The 22512-nt window shown below is 40.2% G+C and overlaps 4 protein-coding genes across 5 annotated transcripts; 3 read left to right on the top strand and 1 right to left on the bottom strand.

Annotated features, from left to right (window-relative positions):
- Nucleotides 1-1154: 1154 nt before the first annotated feature.
- On the top strand, nucleotides 1155-3589 carry LOC129760554 (zinc finger protein 436-like). 2 transcript variants are annotated; one of them, XM_055758207.1, is made up of 6 exons: nucleotides 1155-1458; nucleotides 1518-2095; nucleotides 2152-2500; nucleotides 2557-2662; nucleotides 2721-2950; nucleotides 3018-3589. In XM_055758207.1, the coding sequence occupies exons 1-6, from the start codon at nucleotides 1309-1311 to the stop codon at nucleotides 3117-3119; spliced, it is 1515 nt and encodes a 504-aa protein (XP_055614182.1). In that variant the 5' UTR covers nucleotides 1155-1308; the 3' UTR covers nucleotides 3120-3589. The 2 variants fall into 2 exon arrangements, with proteins under 2 accessions (XP_055614182.1, XP_055614183.1); XM_055758208.1 differs by having other exon boundaries at nucleotides 1155-1449; nucleotides 3018-3576.
- LOC129760552 (poly [ADP-ribose] polymerase) lies at nucleotides 3329-7893 on the bottom strand. The gene is made up of 4 exons (XM_055758206.1): nucleotides 7407-7893; nucleotides 7079-7332; nucleotides 5694-6874; nucleotides 3329-5006 (listed from the first exon to the last, which is right to left on the bottom strand). Exons 1-4 carry the CDS (start codon nucleotides 7669-7671, stop codon nucleotides 3707-3709), a joined length of 3000 nt encoding a protein of 999 aa, XP_055614181.1. The 5' UTR covers nucleotides 7672-7893; the 3' UTR covers nucleotides 3329-3706.
- Nucleotides 7894-9908: 2015 nt separating this feature from the next.
- Nucleotides 9909-12766, top strand: LOC129760551 (DNA replication licensing factor Mcm3). The gene is made up of 3 exons (XM_055758205.1): nucleotides 9909-10139; nucleotides 10201-11490; nucleotides 11558-12766. The coding sequence occupies exons 1-3, from the start codon at nucleotides 10074-10076 to the stop codon at nucleotides 12653-12655; spliced, it is 2454 nt and encodes an 817-aa protein (XP_055614180.1). The 5' UTR covers nucleotides 9909-10073; the 3' UTR covers nucleotides 12656-12766.
- Nucleotides 12767-20712: 7946 nt separating this feature from the next.
- On the top strand, nucleotides 20713-22266 carry LOC129760550 (uncharacterized). The gene is made up of 5 exons (XM_055758204.1): nucleotides 20713-21090; nucleotides 21147-21415; nucleotides 21470-21881; nucleotides 21947-22033; nucleotides 22092-22266. The coding sequence occupies exons 1-5, from the start codon at nucleotides 20713-20715 to the stop codon at nucleotides 22149-22151; spliced, it is 1206 nt and encodes a 401-aa protein (XP_055614179.1). The 3' UTR covers nucleotides 22152-22266.
- Nucleotides 22267-22512: the final 246 nt, after the last annotated feature.

Raw genomic sequence — 22512 nt, 5'->3', positions numbered from 1 at the left:
CTGTCCACCCTCCATCGTTTGTGATAACCTCACTTTTCACTGGCGTCCTTCCGCCTTTCTTTTTCGGTTCACGAACTGCGATTTGATTTTTCCGAAGTCAAATAATGGAAAAAACACTTCTAAAACTCTATCGTCACTGATTTTGTACACGATACTTCCGAATAGATACGTATTTCCGGTTAGATTCGATTTTAAAATTCAAATTTTCACGCGTAGAAGAAAAAAACATCCGATGCGCATACACGCTAAAACTTGAATGGAAATATGATTTTGCTCACAGCGAGCTTGTCTACACGCTAACTTTTGGCTACCCCTTAAAGGCGTAAAATTGACCCGTTATTGAGAACCTCCACTATCTGTCAAATAAAGGGTCATTTTAACGGATCAATATTACCCCTTATTTCGGAAGGCTTGATTCCCTTCAAAAAGGGTAGTTTTCAATCTTGTCATTTTTCAAACGTTTCATTTGCGGTCGTGAATCGTGGTAAGTTTTATTATTATTTAATGTAGACATTATTCATGAACATTAAGATATTAATTTGAACAATTCCCGCTACAGATGATCTTGGAACTAGGAAATGGTGTTTCATCACCTAATTTGCAGCACAAAGACGGTTTCGTATCGGCACTTCAAGCCAGCCGATGTTGTCGGATTCTAACGTAAGCATTTTCCTTCAAATTTATTAAGCAATTTTCATATTACAAAAAGTTTAATTTTCTTTCAGTTTTCGTCATCTCGATACCGCTACCGCTAGGAAAACGTCCAGGGCAAATGGGAATTCCGGACAAAAAAATCGTAACGGAGGACCGGCATTTAAAAACTTCCTATAATTATTAATGAACAATCTTATTCCAAATAATACATGATGTTTTTAAATATAGTAATTCAGTTTTATTTTGATTAGACATTTCATTGCTTTTTATTCCATTCAACAAGCCACTGCTCACATCTCTATCCAGCGCAAGCGTTTCAAATAAGGGGTAGTTTTGACCCGCTAAGGCGTTATCATACTGAGTACCCCTTAAAGGGTAAAGGGGTTTTATCCGAAAAAAGGAGTTCTCCCAGTCTTATTCAATAACGGGTCAAAAGTATTCGTTAAGGGGTAGCCAAAAGTTAGCGTGTACAATAAAGTCGATAAAGCAGTGTGTTTTGATTTCACTTCGCAATTTCTTTTTCTAAACAAAATTCGTTCGCAGAACCTTCCGCAGTGGGACTTAAAACGGAAAAGTTGGAGGTTTTAATTATGTTCAAAATTTTGCTAAAATTCAAGAAAACAGTTTTTTATATTTAAACAACAACGACAGAAAATGAGTGACAGTTTGGCCGAGCTTCCGGATCAGTGTCGCTGTTGTCTGGTGGAGGAGAACGACATGATTTATGTGTTCGACATCCTCGATGAGTTCGACAGTAAAATTTGTGATCTGATAGCAAAATGTGGTGGAGTTGAGGTAAGTTTAGTAAGTTCTTATATATGTACTAGTTTTCAATCAATTTATTTTCATTTTAAATTTTGAAGATATCGAAAACGGATCTTTTTTCGAAAAACATCTGCGGTAACTGTTTAAATGATCTTGCCAATGCGGCACGATTTCGGGAACGTTGCCACAAAACGGAGCAGGATCTCCAAAAAGCGGCCAAAGAGGTTCCCATCGGCTCTGACCACATGGGTGACGAAGAGTTCATTCCGGTTGAGGAAATTCTAGTGGAACAGGTTGAGGAGCCCACCCACGAAATTTTGAAAGCGAGCGAATTTTTGCAGTTCTCCGATGAACAGGACGAATCGATGGATGATGGTCCAATTTTTGAGTACATTGTCGAGGAGCATTCCAGTGAAGTTGATTTTCACGATGTTCAATACGAACGTGTAGACAATGCTATCTTAGATGGGAATTTAATATCTCTTAAAGAAGAGGAGTTTCCCTTCGAGGCTAATGAGATTACAGATGAAGGGTCAGAATCGGGATCACGTGCTCAGCAGCTCGGTTTCGTTTGCCAGCAGTGTGGGGCAAGTTTTGCAATGCAAAGCAATTTGGTGAAGCATCTCGAGAGCCATGACAGTCACGTGTGCGAGATTTGTTTTCGGGCTTTCAAAAGGTAAGTTTTAATTTTTTTTTAAAATAACAGATACAAAAAATCTTTAATCATTGAAGGGTGAGAGATTTCCTAAGACATAAGGAAATCCACGAGAGGTCCGAGTCCCGGGATGATCTTCGACGAGCTACTATGGATGAGCCAACAAGCGGTCACGACTCGCATAAGCTTCGCAATCCGAAGCGAAATCATCAATGTTCATTCTGTGATAAAACCTTTGTGTCAAACTCTGCTCTGTTGGCTCACAAACGAACCCACACGGACGAAAGACCCTACATGTGTAAGGAATGTCCGAAAACTTTCCGAACTGTAGGCGGACTCGAACTGCACGAGAGGCGTCACAAAGGGATCAAACCGTTCGAGTGTGACATTTGTGAGATGAAATTCACAGAAAGTAGTAATTTGAAGGTAAAAATTGTGGAATGTGTTTTTGTAAGAATAAATTCTAAAAGACTATTTTTAAGGTTCATCGAATGATTCACACCAAAGAAAAACCACACGTTTGTATCGTGTGTAATAAAGCCTTTGCGAGAGTTTTTCTGCTGAAAATACACCAGCGGACACACACCGGTGAGTGGAATAATTGGTCCTATTGGTTCATAACGTAGATAATTGTATACTGTTCTAGGTGAACGGCCATATAACTGTGAGGAATGCGGCAAACAGTTTAGGCAACAGGGTGATCTGGCAGTACACAAACGGATCCATACCGGTGATAGACCGCACCGATGCCATCTGTGCGGCAAAGGGTTCATCAAAAAAGGAGGTCTGAGTGCTCATATGAAAACGCATACAAATCAGCTGAGAGGAGCGATAGTCAGCACAAAACGGATAGAAGAAGAAGAAGTGGAAGACTTGGTAAATATTTAATATAAAAAAAGTAATTTTAATACATAACTAAAATTTTTGAACGTTTCTTTTTCAGAATGGTGATAAAACTTATATTACTGGCCCTTACGCTGGATACGATTTGGAAATCTTTCAAGAAGATCAGGAGGAACAAAATGACGAAAGTGAAATATTATGAGCAAACAAGTTGAACGATTTAAAATTACTTTTAAATCTAGTGTTTTCGTAAATTTTAAATACAGGTGTTGCTAAAAAACTAGATACAGATATTTTTTTATTGGAATTAGATCACTAGAGCCTACGTTTTTTTGAAGAATAGCAGTCACACCATAGATTTTTTTTTCAAAGAAAAAAAATTCGGATTATTCTGAAAGAAAAGGAACCAACTTTCAATTTAACACATTACGTATGTATTTAGAAAAAAAAGTTGCAGTTTGAATCCAAACATGAAAGTGAATCGAAAGGTTCTCACAACGTAAACCATAGATAAACAAAGGATAAAACAAAAAACAACTTCCTTGATAACGTATACTGCTTGTGGTCTGTCTGTAAACCTTGTGATTTTTTTTCTCTTGGTTATTTTGGCAGAAAGCTCCGGTGAATGTGAATCATTTTTGTTCGTTCTTTACAGATCTGAACTATTGGATTGTATTTTTCTTATTAGAAGTTGTACTGCTGCTGGTTAAGAGTAAAAAGTCTTACACAAATATAACTGCATTAATAATATCGAATGTTGCAAAAAGTTGATGAACGTCCGTACTCTATCTAATAGTTGTATTTGAAGTTCATCTTAAACAGATACTGGCAGTTGACTTGAGCAACGTCGTACACAATGTACTCGTTGTACAGCAGCGAGGACTGGAGCTTCTTATCCAGCACCATGCCCTTGCCGAGCGGAATTTCCACGCCATCTGGGCGTTTGTAAGCTTCCGATGGATTCGGTTGGGTTCGGCCAACACCCTTGGTACTATGCTTGTCTGCCGGTAGTTTGGTAACGTAGTGAGCCTGTGTATATTCGACCATGTCTCCCAGGGCGACCTCGCACAGCATCATAAGACCCGTCGGATTGGCCGGGCTGGTGCAACAATAGTTAGCCGATTTGGATACCATATCGGCAAAGTAGATACCCTTACCGAACATATAACCAGTGACTGGTGCCTCTGGTGGAGCGATTTTCAAACCATGCGTGAGAATACCGACAAAATTGGTCAAACGAGAACCGTGCCACAGAAGCTTGCGGTTGTGCAACTTTTTGAAAGGCTTGAACCGACGATCTTCGCCCTTGCGCTTAATCTTAAAGATCTCCTGGATTTCCAGCTCGTAAGCCGTATGAGTTTCTGCGTGTGTGTTCTTTACGTATTGCTCCAGGATCTTGAACTCTTCCGACGCGGGCTTCAACGTTTCTATTTCGGTCTTCAGTTGTTCGTAGTGAGCGTCCAACGGATTCTTCGTCTCATCGGTTTCAGCATTCAGCAGACTGTAGGCTATTTCTATCTCCATCAAGCTGTCCAACATATCTTGTTTTTCCTTGACGACTTCAACGGTATCCATCACCGGTGGAGTTTCCACACCAAAGTTGTGTGGAATCAACGAATAGAACCTGTTCGAGGCATCGATAAACTGTGGATTGCTGCCACCGTTAACAATGAGTTCCGAAATTTCCGTCAGCACCTTCATGGCAGCTTGAAGTTGCTTCTGGGACAATTTACCCAATGGCATCTTCTCCATATCGAGTTCAAACTCCAACATGACCTTCTTCATGGTGTCCACATCAAACAACATGCGAACGAGATCCTTCACTGCTGGTTCCAGTTTTGATTTGACATCGTTAACGTTTTCGGTCAGCTTCTTAGTTTTCTCATCACCGTAATCGATGTCTACCGGGAAGTACAAACCGGGACGTTTCTTGAAGGTACCATTACGGTAGGACTCCCAACTGTTACCCGACTTATCCTGATAGTGGTAGTTGAACGAATCGATAGCTTCGAAAGCAGTGTCGCACTTTTCCAGCTTATTTCCCCCGATGGTAGTACCGATTCGACCCCAGGCGCGGAAGAACCAGAACCTGTAGAAGGAAACATTCAACAAATGTTAGATTTGAACTCTCACTTATGATTTTAAAAGGACAGAAATAAGAAAGGAAGAAAAAAAAGGAGAAACATATGTCCCATTAAAATTTAAAAGCCTATCTGAGTTTTGATGATCCACGAACATATTCTGTAATTAACGATGGATGATCTGAATATTGTTCGAAGTTGTTTTTCTCCAACATGGGGAACATCATAAATCAATTTCGGGATTTTTAAGTGCATTGAAAAAAGCTTGAATTTAAAAAAAATCGGTTCGTATTCTACATAAAGTATTTTTTTTTAAAAAACAAATTAGTTCCAGCAACAAATTTATTCAAATTGCAGATGCAACTTGCCGGAAAGGGAACAACACAATAAATTCGAATCAAATATTGATAGAAGACTTTTCAAAATTGAACTGCAATTGAATTTAAAACAGAGTTATAATATTTTCTTCAATTAAACAATGCCATGCGTTTATCTTTTTAGAATATTAGTTTGTTTGTTCTAATGCTATTTCGGAAATTTACAAAAATTGTTTGGGAAGAATGGCCGTGGTGTTAAATTCCCGGAAAAAAAAATACAAAAATTGTTGAAAATGTTTGAAGTTTTCCCCTCCAATGAAGAAAGAAAATAAATAAACATAAAAACTCATCAAAAGACAAGAAAATGGCAATACTCACTTGTTGCCGTTATCGGCCTGCAAAATTTGCATCTTGAAGTAGGAATTTTTGTCTGCCTGGATGTCTACCTTGTTGAGCACACAGTTGTAGATATCCTTGTCCTTCTTGAAGACGTGGGCCACGTCGGCTAGTCCAGAATCCGGATCAACGGCCAAACCTCCCTTTAGCTGCAGGGTAACTTTCGAGGGGACCGATTTGGTGTACATGCTTTTCTTAGATTTTTCCTCATCCTGAGGAATTCGACTCATCGGATCTGAACCCCAGTCGCAAATGGCTTTGGACGTAATGTAGGTAAGCGCGCCACCGCCCTTGGCATCTTCGATAAAATCTTCCGGTACCACCTGAATTTGCATGTCTTTGGCTTCCTGCATTCGACTGCTAAGCCGCTCAACCTCTTCCGGTGTAGAAATAATAGCAGCGATTGTATTGGTAATTTTGGTGGTTACCTTTCCACCTAGTTTTTCAATCTTTTTCTTAAGTTCTTCTTTTGGGGTTGCAGTTTTACCCAAAATAACAAATTGCAGCTGGTATAGTGGAGGTTTTTCGCGTTTAATTTTCGGTTCCAACTGTTCTTCTTTCTTAACTTTCTTCATGGTGGTGCTCAAGCTCGGGGGAATGTATTTGATAACTCTGTCACTGACAACGGATTTGTACTTTTTCAAGAACGGAAAAGCATCTTTTATTTCAGTAGGAACCTTTGTGGGAACACGGGGTGGTTTAGGATCTGTGTTCAAACATTTGACCCATTCAGTTAAGTTGCCCTCGCACATGTATGCCGATTTTTGGAGTACGTATTGACCCTTGCACTTCGGACAACTTTGCAAGGCACCGAAGGTCAAAATGTCACATACACGTTCCAGAATGGCATCGAAGCCTTCCGGAATAGCTTGTTTGTTACGTTTGAGGATCGACTCTAGGTCTTTCTTCTTCATTTCCTCATCCTTGATTTTGTCACGGATCTTGAAGAACGCTTTCTGCTGTTGGGCGTACAATTCTTCATCAATCTTTGCCTGAGCGTTGTCCGTTTCATCGGTAGGTTCCGATTTAAGCTTCTTTATGGGAACTTCTTCCGACTTGATAGCTGGAAGTAGTTCATTAACCTTAGCTTGGTCCTCCTTTTTCATGTAACGGAACCCGGGTAGGGCGTCACCCTTTTCGAAATAACCCAACTCGGAACGAAGCTGTTAGAAGGGTAACGGAAATATTTAACGAAGCTTATATGAAACATGTTTAGAACTTTTTGATTTAAACTAAGTGTTATAATCTGAATGAAACTTGATGTAAAGTTAATCTTTTTTTTAAAAATGTTTTAGGAGAAAAATTTAAACAAATTTTTATTACGAAATTTTATCAGATTGATATCAATTCCCAATCAGAATACTGACCTTTGCGAAACATTCGATATGATGCCACAATGCCTGGCCACCGTATTTCATTCCCACTTCCGTGGTATAATCCACCTTCTTGATACGAGGTTCGTCCTTCAAAATTTTGATTTCACAACCTCGACATGTCGCCCTTCCGGAGGAAGCATATTCAATGCCGAAATCCTTCAGGGCCATACTCTGCTCCGCCGTACGTTTCTTCCCCTTTCCCTTACCCTTCGGAGCAGCTTCGACCACTCCGGATCCGAGCGCAGCTGAAAAATTGAAAAAAAAAATAATAAGATACATACCTATACATTTAAAGATTATTCTCCAAGTCAAAATTTACCAATCTTTTTTCGAATCCGTTCCTGGTCCTCGTAACGTAGCCCCTCGAAATGGGCCACATCACCTTCGGTGCCGGGCCGGTGCTTCTGGAAGAAGCATCGCTCGTGGAACCAATTCGGCTGCTTTCCGTCGTGGAAAGCGGACTGGACCATTGCGGCGATTCGAAGTTCATCCTTCTCAATCTTCTGCTTGCAAGAAGACAGTTTACACGAGGCCCGGTTACTTTTGGCGTACTCGGCCAGGTACGGGAGGCTTTGCGCTTCCATCTCGGTAGAAAGAGCTAAAGTGGGGCTAATGCTTGGCTCTGGACACGTAACTCAATATTAATACAGCGTAGTTATTCAAATTTTTCCCGACTTTTTACTACGAAGGGACAACAAACGAACCAGCAGACAACAAACACGAATTTTCAAGAGTGAATGAATGATTTTCAGGCCAACAGCAATCGCGAGAGAAATAATCTGAAAATGCCGGCAGAATGAATTTTTTGAGATGATTATTTCTACCCAAAAACATATAGTCAACCAACATTTTGCCTAACATAGTATGATGTCTGGCAGAGTTTGATCAAACACCAGATCGACTGATATGTACGGAAAGTTGAGTGGAATTCTGAAATAAATTTTATTTTTTGAATTTATCATATCAGTTACATATAAATAAATCTTAATTATCGTAGGTTTAGCAAGTGTTTTAAAATTATTTTATTACGATATAGTAACATAGGTTAAGAGTTTTGATGGGAAATTTTCGAAAATAAAATCGTTTTCAAAACATTCATCGAAAATGGCGCGTAACAAAAACAGGGTGTTTCAAAAAGTCACTTTTGATTTGCCACAAGGGCCATGCATGAAACGCTTTACTACATGTGCGCACAGAGTAAAATATCTAATAATTTTCAATCTCATTTTTGGGAAGCTTTCATTTTTGTAAATTACATCAAAATTTCTCGGGTGAACTTTAATTTCAATGAAACAGAAAGAACACTGAATCGAGAAAGAGCTGCTGAAAGTCTGAAATGTTTCTTTTAACCTGCTGCTGGTTGGCTTTTCCTTGCTGCATTATTACGGCGTTCGAAACCCTGAGTATCGATTTGAGAGCGCTTAAAAAAAGAATCTGCCCGTGAGATATACGAAACATATTAGACATTTTCCAACATAAATTGTCTATACGTCCGAAAACATTCATCGTTTGGAGGGGAAATTTGTCTCATTCGTCTGTTTTCGCCCTTTGGTTCGTTCAAATTGCTTAGATAGATGCTATAATAAAGCATTTTAAGTGAAACCTCAGTTATTCGAGTGTTGTTTTATTCGAGGTAATGAAAGCTCACGCAAGATTTTTTATTGAACCAACCAGACTAGAGTATCCATTGTATATAGTATCGGTAGTAAAATCTAGAGTTTGTTTTGATTAGGTCGTAAGAACCACTAGACATGTTTTGAGAAAATCGATGTTCAAGTTCCGGAAAACATTTTCAATTCTCATTTTTTTATTTCTGAACAAATTTGTCTGTAAGTTAGAAAGTACACGTAAAACTAGACGCAGAACATGCTGGTGTACTCGAAACTAATGTAAACTAAACTACTATTGATAAATATGTACTTACGACTTAATGCATTTCTCATTTGGCGTAAACGTCTTTTTGGTCAATCGATAAGACGGGTTACAAAAACTGATTTGATTGCCCAAATCTCCAGTAATTGTTTCGGAGTTGATTAGAGAAATGCTTGAATCAAAAATCTTATCCAATAAATCCACGTATATCTTCTTCCGATGAAATCTTGAATTACTGCGTGGTTGAACTGGCCATTGGGAATCCACCAGAACATTACCGGGCATTAGCTGTGCGCCACTGGCAGTTCGAGATGTGTCTAAAAGCATCCAACGCTTTAAATTGTTTTGGTTTCTTCTGTAACGAAAAAAACTAAACTGGCTTTTCACACGCAGTTGAATAAAGTATATTCTACTTACCCGACAACAATTTGCAGTGTTTCACCATGCTAAAATGGATGATATCACTGCTGCAGAGTGGTTTTTTTTCTTTTCACGTTAACTTCATCACTTCTCGAAGCGATTTTCGTGACGATGCACAACGTCGTATAACCAACTTACCGAACAATTTTTTTGCGACGTTTTGCATCACGGCAAATGCACGGCAACGCAAAATAACAAAAACCAGAGTACACTCAAAAATGTTAAAGTCGTCATACGTCCTAAATTCAAATCATCTTGGTAAAGTTATTTATTGATCAAATGAAACCGATTTTTTTTTATCAATAACAGAAAGCATGTTTATCAGTCGTTTGCAGCCAATAACTCAGTTTTGTTTATATTGGTTCTTACGACCTAATCAAAACAAACTCTAGAAATAATTATAATCATTATAAAATTTTCAAAACAAGAGTGCGAATTTGTGTCGGTGTAAAAATACGCCACCTGGGCTGATTTCATGCGCGGATCGCAAACTGTCAGCGAAAGTTGGCGCGCTTTTTCAGATCACTTCGCCTCGCGCGCGCTCATTTATCAATTTCGTCGCCGCGAGCCAACAACGACGTCGTTTCTTGTGTTATAAGTTTTTGCTAAGTTTAAAGATTGTTGAAAGATTTACGCTTAAATTTCTTCTGTTGGTTAAAATTTTTTTTGTTACTAAGTGCTAAACGCTGCAGAAATGGCCGATGAAGATCAGCGCCTTCGCGATATCCAGCGGGAATATCTGGACTTTTTGGATGATGAGGTAAGTTGTTAAGATTTTTACTGGGGAAACTTGAGTAGCTGAAGCTTACCTGGAATTTCAGGAGGACCAAGGAACGTATACAGCACATGTCCGCAAAATGATTACGGACAATGCCAAAAGGTTGGTGGTAAACGTAAACGATTTGCGTCGAAAAAATCCGACGCGAGCTCAGGCTCTGCTGAACAGTGCCTTCGATGAGCAGCTAGCTTTCTCGAGGGCTTTGAAAGAGTATGTTTCGACGGTGGATCCGAGCTTTGCCAAAGAGCATGATGATTTTTTCGTGGCTTTTGAGGGAAGTTTCGGTAACAAACACGTAACTCCGAGGTCGTTGACTTCGCGTTATTTGGGAAATCTGGTCTGCGTTGAGGGTATTGTCACCAAGGTGTCCCTGATCAGACCGAAGGTGGTCAAGAGTGTGCATTACTGTGCGGCCACTAAAAAGGTCATGGAACGTCGCTACACTGACTTGACTTCCTTCGATGCTGTTCCGTCGAGCGCCGTTTATCCGACCAAGGATGATGACGGTAACTTGTTGGAAACAGAATTCGGATTGTCGACTTATAAGGACCATCAAACATTGACAATTCAAGAAATGCCAGAGAAGGCTCCAGCTGGACAGCTGCCTCGATCGGTTGATGTAATTTGCGATGATGATCTAGTAGATCGCTGTAAACCGGGAGATCGAGTTCAAATTGTAGGAAACTATCGGTGCCTACCTGGAAAACAAGGAGGCTATACAACCGGAACTTTCCGGACGATCCTGATAGCCAACAATATCTCCCAGTTGAACAAAGAAAGTACACTAAGCGTTACCCGAGAAGAGATCAATCTTTGCAAAAAACTGGCCAAGAACAATGACATTTTTGATGTTCTATCTAAGAGTTTGGCACCCTCCATTCACGGCCACGAGTATGTAAAGAAAGCCATTCTCTGTCTGCTGCTGGGAGGAATTGAGAAAAATCTGGCAAACGGAACTCGTCTGCGTGGTGACGTTAACGTCTTGCTGATTGGCGATCCCAGTGTGGCCAAATCTCAGCTGTTGAGATATGTTCTGAACACAGCCCCTCGTGCGATCACTACTACCGGTCGTGGATCCAGCGGAGTTGGTTTAACGGCTGCCGTAACAACCGATCAGGAAACCGGAGAACGTCGTTTGGAAGCGGGAGCTATGGTGTTAGCTGATCGCGGTGTGGTATGCATCGACGAGTTCGACAAGATGAGCGATATCGATCGAACGGCCATCCACGAAGTCATGGAACAGGGACGCGTTACGATTTCCAAAGCTGGCATTCACGCGGCTTTGAATGCTCGCTGCTCAGTACTTGCTGCGGCAAATCCTGTCTATGGAAGGGTTAGTATTATTTGAACAATGAACTTAAAGTTCTTACCTTTAAAATATTCTTTTTTTTCTTATCTAGTACGACCAATACAAGACTCCGATGGAAAACATTGGTTTGCAGGATTCGTTGCTGTCACGTTTCGATCTGCTGTTCGTGATGCTGGATGTTATCGACAGTGATCATGATCGGATGATTTCGGATCACGTGGTCCGAATGCATCGGTACCGCAATCCCAAAGAACAGGATGGCGATGTGCTGCCGATGGGAGTGAGTGCTGTCGACATGCTTTCGACCATCAATCCGGAAACGCGTGATGATAAAGAAACGCCAATGTACGAGAAGTACGACCCACTATTACATGGAAACACTCGCAAGCGCACAGATCAGATCCTTTCGGTTGATTTCATGCGCAAGTATATTCACATTGCCAAATGTTTGAAACCCAAACTGACCGAAGCCGCTTGTGAGTTGATTTCGAACGAGTACTCTCGGCTACGGTCCCAAGATCTGATGGATTCGAATGTTGCCCGTACCCAACCCGTGACTGCCCGTACCTTGGAAACATTGATCCGTTTGTCTACAGCACACGCAAAGGCACGGATGGCCAGGACGGTAACCGAAAAAGATGCTCAAGCTGCCATTGAATTGATTCAGTTCGCTTGCTTCAAAAAGGTTCTCGAAAAGGAGAAGAAGAAGCGCAAGCGTGCAGAAGACGATTCCGAGGCAGAAGAACAAGAGGATGATGAGGAGGAAGAGGCCACCCCAACACAGGAATCACGCACCAGTAGTCGTCGTGCCAAGCGTACCCGTATTGAAGAGGATGATTCCGATACCGAAGAATTGGTTTCGCCACCTCCAGATGCTGGTGATTTGACGCGAAGACAAACTATCGCTACCACCTCTGGTGCCAGCACTTCGACAACAACCCCGATGGATAGCGAGGATTCCACGACAGAGGTCATATCCGACGATCGGTTTAAGATCTTCAAACAAGGTGTTCATCAGGCATTCCGGCAGGCACGTGAACAGTCCCTTGCGTTGGGTCGTCTTTCTAAGTACATTAACGAAAACAGCGGAACCGAGGCGTTCACTCAGGGAGAGGTTCGATCCGCCATTACCCGGATGACCGACGATAACCAGCTGATGATGCACGATGAAATTGTTTTTCTGATTTAGATGACACGTGATTTGTTTTATTTTGTGTACCTACCTTGCATTATTTTCATTTTATCTTTTAGCTTTTAGGGCGTTTTATTGCTGAATAAAATTAACCATTCATAAAAATCATTTGGACTGTATAGTTGGGCGGGAACAAATTTGAAATCCTTGTGTCACGAGGGGGTGGGTAAATTAATTCAGATCTAATTGTTATAGGAAGTCACTTCCAGGAACAATTTCCTTCAGGGTCCGGGGGTGGTTTCGATAGTTACCTAAGGTTTTTTGTCTTCCTGGCCAGCCTTCTTTCTGATTATTTTAGACGAAAACTCAAGAAAAAAAAATGTTCAGAGGGTGATACAATCCCCATCTACTTTATTTTAACTTTCGCTTTTTCAACTGTTTGAATTTTCGAAGAATTGATCAATTTAGTTGCTTTAGTTGGAACATTTTCATTCAAAAACATGTTAAAATTCTGAGACATATGTAAACATAATTATTTTTGGGATCATAATTCGTATTAAACTAGACATATAATTACCTTTCTCTTCTAACAATTAAATAATGTTTGTTTCTTTTCCCAAACAAAATCAGTGGCTCAATACAAAACAAGTATCGAACGAGGTAACATTGTCAAAAAAAGATCTCGTTTAAAGTTCCTGCTGCCAATTTCATTATGCTGCTTTTTACACCTGGGGAATTATTTATTATCTGACAATTTGCGCCGGGGGTCTTCAGATCTTTCTCAAAATTGAAAATTTGGTTCATTTTTGCGACTTAAAAACACATGTATTTTTTTCAGATTTCTAACATTTTCATTTTCCTAGTAAGATTCCGTTAGATTTTTTTTTTGTAAATAAAATAAAACTATATTTCAATTAAAACTAAAATTCTGTCAGTTTTTCCAAGAAAATATTTAAAAAAATTAAGTATTGACCTTTAACATGAAACACTGTAAATAAGCTTTAAATGATGTCTAAAAGCAAAGACGAATTTTACGCGCAGCTGGAGCGTGAATACGACCGTTGCCCAAAACATGATATCAAGATCGTCATCGGGGATTTCAATGCTCAGGTCGGCCAGGGGGAGGAATTCAAACCGACAATTGGAAGGTTCAGTGCGCACCAGCTGACCAACGAAAACGGCCTCAGACTTATCGATTTCGCCGCCTCCAAACGAATGGCCGTACGTAGTACCTTTTTCCAGCACCGCCTCCCACACAAGTACACCTGGAGATCACCGTACCAAACTCAATCACAGATCGACCACGTTTTGATCGACAGCCGGCACTTCTCGGACATCATCGACGTCAGATCCTGTCGGGGCGCCAACATCGAGTCGGACCATTATCTGGTGATGGTGAAGATGCGCCCAAAACTCTCCGTAGAAAACAACACGCGAAACCGGCGCCCGCCTCGGTTAAATATCGCGCGACTGAAGCAACCCGAGTGTAGGGAATAAGGTAAATGAAGAGAAGAAGTATTTAGAACCAAATAAACATTAAAGTGATTTAACATTTAAGATTTGCAATCTACCCGTGGTTGTAATTATATGAAGAGTATTTTAGAATTTTCCTAATTTTGGAGTGTTTTAACAGCATAAAGTTTCAGTTTTCTCAAACGTAGTCAACCTAACTTGAGCGTGTAAAACAGGAGAAAGTGAAAAGAGAGTACTGTGACGAAGAGAGAGAGAAAGAAGAGGATCGAAGATACGTCATTCAGTTAACCAATGTTGTGAGTGAAAGTCGCGTTTCTTTGTTCTCCGAAAAGTGATTCGTTTTAAAATTTATTAGTTTAAACACGGTCACTACACCGAGGTCGCGGCAGACTACGCGCAATCGGTCGAAGCAGCGCTGCCGGCAGAGGGCGATGAGCTTGACGAAGCCCCTCTCGAGGACTGTTGGGATACCATCAAAACAGCCATCAACAGTGCTGCGGAGAACGTCATCGGTTATGTGGAGCGAACTCGACGGAACGACTGGTTCGACGAGGAGTGTAGGAGGGTGATAGACGAAGAGAATGCCGCGCGGGCGGCAGTAGTGCAAAGAGGCACCCGTCGAAATGTGGAAAATCACCGACAGCGGAAGAGGCAGCGAGTCCGACTTTTCCAGGAGAAAAAGCGCCGCCTGGAGGAGGAGGAGCTCGAGGAGCTGGAGCAGCTGCGTCGTTCCCAAGAAACACGAAAGTTCTATCAGAAACTCAACGCATCACGCAAAGGCTTCGTGCCGCAAGCCGAAATGTGCCGGGACAAGGACGGGGGTATCCTGACGGAAACTCGTGAGGTGATCAAAAGGTGGAAGCAGCACTTCGATGAACACCTGAACGGCGCACCTGCAGGAGATCAAGACGGTACAGGAAGGTACATCGCCGGCATAGCCAACGACGAAGAGGAGCCACTCCCAACGATGAGTGAAGTTAAGGAAGCCATTCGCCAGTTGAATAGAAACAAGTCGGCTGGGAAGGATGGCATCGCAGCTGAACTCATCAAAATGGGCCCGGACAAGTTGGCCGATTGTCTACACCGGTTGATAGTGCGGATCTGGGACATAGAACGGCTACCGGAGGAGTGGAAGGAGGGGGTAATATGCCCCATCTACAAGAAGGGCGACAAATTGGACTGTGAGAACTACCGAGCGATCACTGTCCTCAATGCCTCCTACAAAGTGCTGTCCCGAATCCTACTCCGCCGCCTAACGCCACAAGCAAACAGATTCGTGGGAAGTCATCAGGCCGGCTTCATGGAGGGACGGTCTACGACGGACCAGATATTCACATTACGGCAAATCCTCCAAAAATGCCGTGAACACCAAGTCCCTACGCACCATCTATTCATCGACTTTAAAGCCGCATACGACACGATCGACCGTAACGAGCTATGGAAAATTATGGACGACAACGGCTTTTCCGGGAAGCTGATTAGACTGATCAAGGCGACGATGGATGGAACGCAGTGCTGTGTGCGGATTTCGGGTGAATTGTCGAGTTCATTCGAATCGCGCAGGGGGCTTCGACAAGGTGACGGTCTATCCTGCATGATGTTCAACGTGGCGCTAGAAGGTGTTATTCGACGAGCGCCCAGACAACCATTTGGTGGGTATTTCGAATTTGCAACGCAAATATACGGGCAAATATACGTATAAACATATCGTATATAATGTAGCAAAACCAGTATATACGTATCATTTTGGAGGCCATATAGGTACATTAGCAAACATGTTCTTGATTTGGATTGTATTAAATTACGATTTGCACGACTTGACATGCGCATCATTTACGACTACCCTGATTCTTTTTGAATATACTAAGACAATTTACATCATCATATAGATGATTGAGGTTGTAATATACGACATTTTTCGTAACAATATGGAAAATTTGACGACTTGTTTGGTCGTCTTTTGCGACTTGAGTGCAGGGCTCTCATTTTCCGTCAGTTGAATAAAAATAAGATTAATATTTTTTTTGTACTTTAAACCAATTGGTTTATTCATCCCCAAAAATAATAAAAATAAGATTATTTCAAAGAAATGCGTTTTGTGCATGATTGTTGTTTTATTTTCAACGTTCATTGTTAGTACCTGGACTTGAACCCCTGACCATACGATCTGCAGCTCATGATGGTTCCTCGACGCTATCTGGAATATATAAATTCAAGAGGATTTGCTTCAAAGGCATTAAACCAAAGCAAATCGTATATTTCTATAAATTAAATCTTTTAAATCGTAGAGAACGTCATCGATGTTTTAAAAATAGACCAACATTTTGAAGCCTCCTTTAATACGATTCCAATCATCGATGTCCCATTACCATAAACAATTTTATTGAACTTTTTTGTATTCTTTTACGATTGCCAGCAAATACGTTTTACGAAAATTAGACATGCGAATTAATTTGCAAAGGTATATACGATTGCATGCACATTATTACGAATCAATTCAGTTATATACGTTTTTTATTTCGAATTATTTTATGCATAGCACGACAAAATATCTCAGTCACGGCTGATCACCGTATATCGGTCGTTACACGGATTTTTTGCGAATTGTCGTACACAAAGGTCGAGTTCATATGTACATAAATACGAGTCTCTCTTCTTGTCGTAATAAAATCATGCAATGCTTTTAAATACGATAAAGAATATGCATGGATCGCACACTGTAGGTGCAGATATACGAAAGAGAGTATAAATAACATTCTGCGAAATGCGGGACACGATTTTCAACAGATCCAGTCAACTTATTTGCTTTGCCGATGACATTGATATAGTCGGCAGATCATCTGCGGCGGTGGAGGAGATCTACCGCAAACTGAAACGCGAAGCAGGAAGGATTGGGTTGATGATTAATGCGTCCAAGACAAAGTACATGCTGGCCTGCGGATCCGAGACCGACCGAACCCGCTTGTCCAGTAATAACAAGGTCACGATCGACGGCGACGAGCTGGAGATAGTCGAAGACTTTGTCTATCTCGGCTCACTGGTGACCGCAGACAATGACACCAGCCGTGAGATCCGGCGGCGAATTATCAGCGGAAGTCGTGCCTACTATGGACTCCACAAGCAACTGCGGCCGAAAAGACTTAGCCCTCGTACGAAGTATAACCTGTATACGACGCTCATTAGACCGGTTGTTCTCTACGGGCACGAGACATGGATATTGCTTGAGGAGGACCTGCGTACACTCGGAGTATTTGAGCGACGAGTGTTAAGAACCATCTTTGGCGGCGTACAGGAGAACGGAGTGTGGAGGCGAAGGATGAACCACGAGCTCGCGCGACTCTACGGCGAACCCAGTATCCAGAAGGTGGTGAAGGCTGGTCGGATACGCTGGGCGGGACATGTTGCGAGAATGCCGGACGACTGTCCTGCAAAACAGATGTTCGCTACGAATCCGGTAGGAACAAGACGAGCGGGGGCGCAACGAGCGAGATGGTTAGACCAAGTGGAGCGTGACCTGGCGAACGTAGGATGCCCGAGAAATTGGAGAATGGTTGCCATGGACCGAGTGAATTTTAGGAATTATGTTCGTCAAGTTATGTCGTGAGACGGAATACTATGTAAATAAAATAAATGATGTCTAAAAGAACCGTCTGCATCACCGAATATTCTGTAAATAATAATAAATAATAAATATAATATTGTATAGCCCAATTTATGGCGCAACTTGCATCTGAAGACACCAAAGTGGGCCAAAGTCTCCTTTAAGAGTTATGAAAGTAATAATGACGATAAATCTCATTTGTCGAACAACTGCACTCACATATACAGGTAGCGCGCCCTCCTTACAACATGCACCATAAATTGGGCTATACAATGGTATTATAATATTCGGTGATGCAGACGGTACTTTTAGACATCATTTAAAGCTAATGTACAGTTTTTCATGTTAAAGGTCAAATTTCAATGCGTTTTTATGTGCTATTTTATTATTTCCGTTGAAAAATTACAGAGTTATGTATAGCTTTGAAATATAGTTTTATTTTATTTACAAAAGTAAATTGTGTGTTATCTATGTTCTGAGTGTCCCTAACTGTTGACAAACAAAATCGACAACAACAGCTGATTTACTCAGCTAAGAGCCACTACACAGCAAATTTTTTTTCAAAAATTTTGCTGGTTTTTGTCCCGCTGACTTTCCAGCAATTTAAATTGCTGGAAAAAAACAGCAAACTTTAATGCTGGTTTCCAGCAATTCAAATTGCTGGAAAATCAGCAATCCAGATTGCTGGAAACCAGCTATTTCTTTCAAAACAACCGGCTGTATTTAGTACCAAATTTATATTTCAATTCTAAATTAAATATTGAATACTGGTTGTGCATATAAGAGCAATGAAAAAGAATTAGTTTATTCTATTTTTAAATTATGTTTTGTTTATTTTCAAGAACTTTTTTTTTAAATTTTCCAACACCGGCTCTGGGGTGGCAGCTTTGTGCCAGAGTGTTGATCATTCGCTACCTGAGAAAAGAGTTCTGATTAGTATCTTTTATGAAATCTGTCTAATAAAAACTCACCCTTGACTTGTGTCTGGTTGCTAGAATATAGAGGAAAATAAAAATAATTATATTAATCCAACCAAAATTCGTAAAATCAAGTCTCACCTTGCTTCAGCGTACGAAAACAAACAGACTCCATAATGTGACAACTCGATTGCTGATTTTCCAGCAAACTAGATCAATTGCTGGAAAGTCCAGCAATTTGAAAACCGATTACTGATTTTTCATCAAAAATGACAAGAACACAACCGATTGCTGAAAAATCCAGCAATTAGAAAACCGATTGCTGGTTTCCAGCAAAAATTTGGATTGCTGAACGTTTCCAGCAATTTTTTTTGCTGGAAATCGAGGCAAAAATTTGCAGTGTAGATGGTGCTGTTTTAAGGCCAATTTAACGGTTTTAAAATGGCCGACAATTTAAATTCTTACACACGGATTCGGCACATGTTTGTTCGGGGCCCGTTCTCTGGTTCTCTGTGTGTACATTTCGGGGTACTACAAGAAATCACCTCTACACTGTAAATTTTTGCCTCGGTTTCCAGCAAAAAAAATTGCTGGAAACGTTCAGCAATCCAAATTTTTGCTGGAAACCAGCAATCGGTTTTCGAATTGCTGGATTATTCAGCATTCGGTTATGTGCTTGTCATTTTTGCTGAAAAATCAGCAATCGGTTTTCAAATTGCTGGACTCTCCAGCAATTGATCTAGTTTGCTGGAAAATCAGCAATCGAGTTGTCAATTTGGAGTTTGTTTTTGTTTCGTACGCTGAAGTAAGGTGAGATTCTATTTTACGAATTTAGGTTAAATTAATATAATTATTTTATTTTCCTCTATATTCTAGCAACCAGGCATCAAGTCAAGGGTAAGTTTTTATTGTACAGGTAGATATTCCATAGAAGATACTAATCAAAACTATTTTTACAGGTGGCGGATGATCAACACTTTGGCACAAAGCGGCCACCCCAGAGCCGGTGTTAGAAAGTGGTAAAAAAAAAGTTTTTTTTGAAAATGAATAAATCCCTTATTGAAAATGGGAGAAAATAATCTTTTTTATTGCTTATTGTATGCACAGCCAATATTAAACTTTAATTTTGAATTGAAATATAAATTTCATACTAAATACTGCCGGTTGTGTTGAAAGAAATAGCTGGTTTCCAGCAATCTGGATTGCTGATTTTCCAGCAATTTGAATTGCTGGAAACCAGCATAAACGTTTGCTGTTTTTTCCAGCAATTGAAATTGCTGGAAATTTTGCTGGAAAGTCAGCGGCACAAAAACCAGCAAAATGTTGCTGGTTTCCAGCAAAAAAAAATTTGCTGTGTATATTTTGATACGACGCAAACGTTAAATAGTTTCTTTAGAAAACGGACGGACAATATTAAAAGCCTTTTTTTTAAGGCTAAACTAAGCATTACAATGTTGAAATATTCATAAGTGGCTCCAAAGATAAGTATCTTTTAATGTTGACCCTCAAAAATTCCTTTTTTTTGTGAAAAATTCACAGAAGTTTCGTTTTATGATTTCAAACCCCTTTTGTTCTAAGAAAAACTGTATCGTTGAGGTTTTTTTTTGACAATTTCACTACCATCACTATGTGGGCAAAAAACTTAATTTTCAATACTTTTTTCATGGTAGTTTTCCCATTTTTTTTCCAAAATTTGAAACATAAAGACAGCCTCATAACTATATTTCTACTTCTACGAAAAGTATATACTGTACATATTTGTCGATTTGTGGAAACAATTTTGCTTAGACACACTGCACAACACACTGAATATCAAACTCTCTTCAATTGATGATATGAGATGCATGTCTACGTACCAACTTTAATAAATTGCCTGAATTTATACCATCAATACGACGATGGATATTTTCGTTACAGATCAGTCAATATGTAGGCAACATAAAGGATTGATGTTTAATCATTTATAAGTGGCTCCAGAGATGAGAATCAAATGAATAATTGAAAACAAGACATAAATCCCATCAATACAGTCTACACCCACAACAAAAAAAAAATGTTCCTACTTCAAATCGTTTATTGGCATCGGACAAAAATATCGTTCTTGGATATTCTAGTTTGAAACTATGCTGGAATTGGTTAGAACTTTCATGCGTAACGCACGCCGAGATGAGAACTACTACGATGCGCTCTGGATTTGCCAGTATCTGAGTGACATTCTGGGCCTATCCACAATAAGAACGTACAAACCGGGAGAAGTTCCAACTCACAAAGCGGTCCCATACGGTCTTATCCTGGCGACCGGGTTTCAAGCGTGCATTTTCGTAGCAAACTGGCAGCTGGACATTTTCAAGAACAATTCCAGTTCGTTTATTCTGCGTCACGGAATGCGGACTATTTTGCTGATCGGACCAGTACTGTTGATCATTATAACTGTCAAAAAAATCGTTTTTCGGAAGGAAGCCGCAAGATTGGTGGTTATGATCCATGAGTTTGATGCTGAGGTGATTCGTTTTTGTGCAAATTTTAGAATTTTGAGTTATATTCCAACAATTTTCAGCTGTCGGAGATAGGTTATGACATTGACATCCGGTCCCAAAACCGTTGGTACAATCGCTATATGGGAGTTACGTTCGTCAGCTTACCACCTCTTTTGATTGTGGCAGCCTATCTGACGTACCTTTCGACAAACGGTTCCTGGATACCGTTCCTTTCGATATTCTTTAGCGTTAGCTTCACAAATGCCTTGATTATGACCTTGATTGGACACAGCATAAGCTTGCTGTACGCGTTCAAGTGTAGATTTCGAGCGTTGCATCTTTACTTAAGGTTTGTTGCCAATCTAAGATGACTCTTGTCGGTTCTAATCGGGTAGTTTTACAGTAAACTTCTGCCAACCGAACCAGTGGCGTCAAACAACTTCCGATCGTTTCACATTTCCAAACAGAGGGATTGTATTTCGGATAAAATCATTTCCATAGCCGATCTCTATCACACTTTATTGCTTATGGTGGACCGATACAATCGACACTACGGGCTGCAGCTGCTGTTGAACCACGTTTCGGCGACCAGTTTCACCATCTTCAGTGCCTTTACGATGTTTCGCTTCTTGATTAGCCACGATCAGCACAGTACCTATCTGGGAATTCTTAATTTCATCTGGAGCGTTTATTACAGTTTGTTCCAATTTTTGAACAACATACTGAGCAGCACAGTGACAGCGGAAGCAAAGATGCTCGGGAAAATTACACATAAGGCCATCAACTACAGCTCTGATGAGCTTATCTGTGACAAGGTATAAATGTTGATTTTCGTTCATATCTGTTTAAACCTTTTTGACAAATCTTTTTTCCGTTTAAGTTGCTCCTACTATCGGACCAAGTTAAGCAGAGAATTCCACTTGTATCGTGTAAACTGTTCCTGTTCGACGCTCCATTTATTTTAACGGTAAATACGTTGATTTTCTCGAATTGTAATTTTTACTCAGAACTACTTTTAATTTCAGACGTTGGGATCTTTTGCCACTTATTTGATTATTCTGATACAGTTTGATGTTGCCTCGTAAGCTTCAACCAAGGGAAAGTTATAATCTTTTTAAAACAAAGTTTTATTAATGCATTTAATTCTCGCGTGAGCTTGCATCACGTCGTATAATCAAAATGTATATACTGTTCCAGAAATTATAAGCACACTTTCAAAATAATAAAAAAAAATATTTTTTTATTAAATTTTATTTACTTTTTTGGAACACTGTATCATTATATCTTCTCTTCTTATATATAAAAATGGTTGCATAAATATGTGCGAACACAAATAATTCTTGCAGGGTTTATCTAATTTCCATGCATTTTTATGGGTTCGTCTTTGCGCGAAAAAAAAAACAACGGAGAGATTTTTTTAGAAATTTTTTTGTGGGATTTGATAAT

The sequence above is a fragment of the Uranotaenia lowii genome, unplaced genomic scaffold (genome assembly GCF_029784155.1).
Source record: "Uranotaenia lowii strain MFRU-FL unplaced genomic scaffold, ASM2978415v1 HiC_scaffold_656, whole genome shotgun sequence".
NCBI lineage: Eukaryota > Metazoa > Arthropoda > Insecta > Diptera > Culicidae > Uranotaenia > Uranotaenia lowii.
Note: the sequence above shows the minus strand (reverse complement) of the source record. Positions and strands in the feature narration are given on the sequence as shown.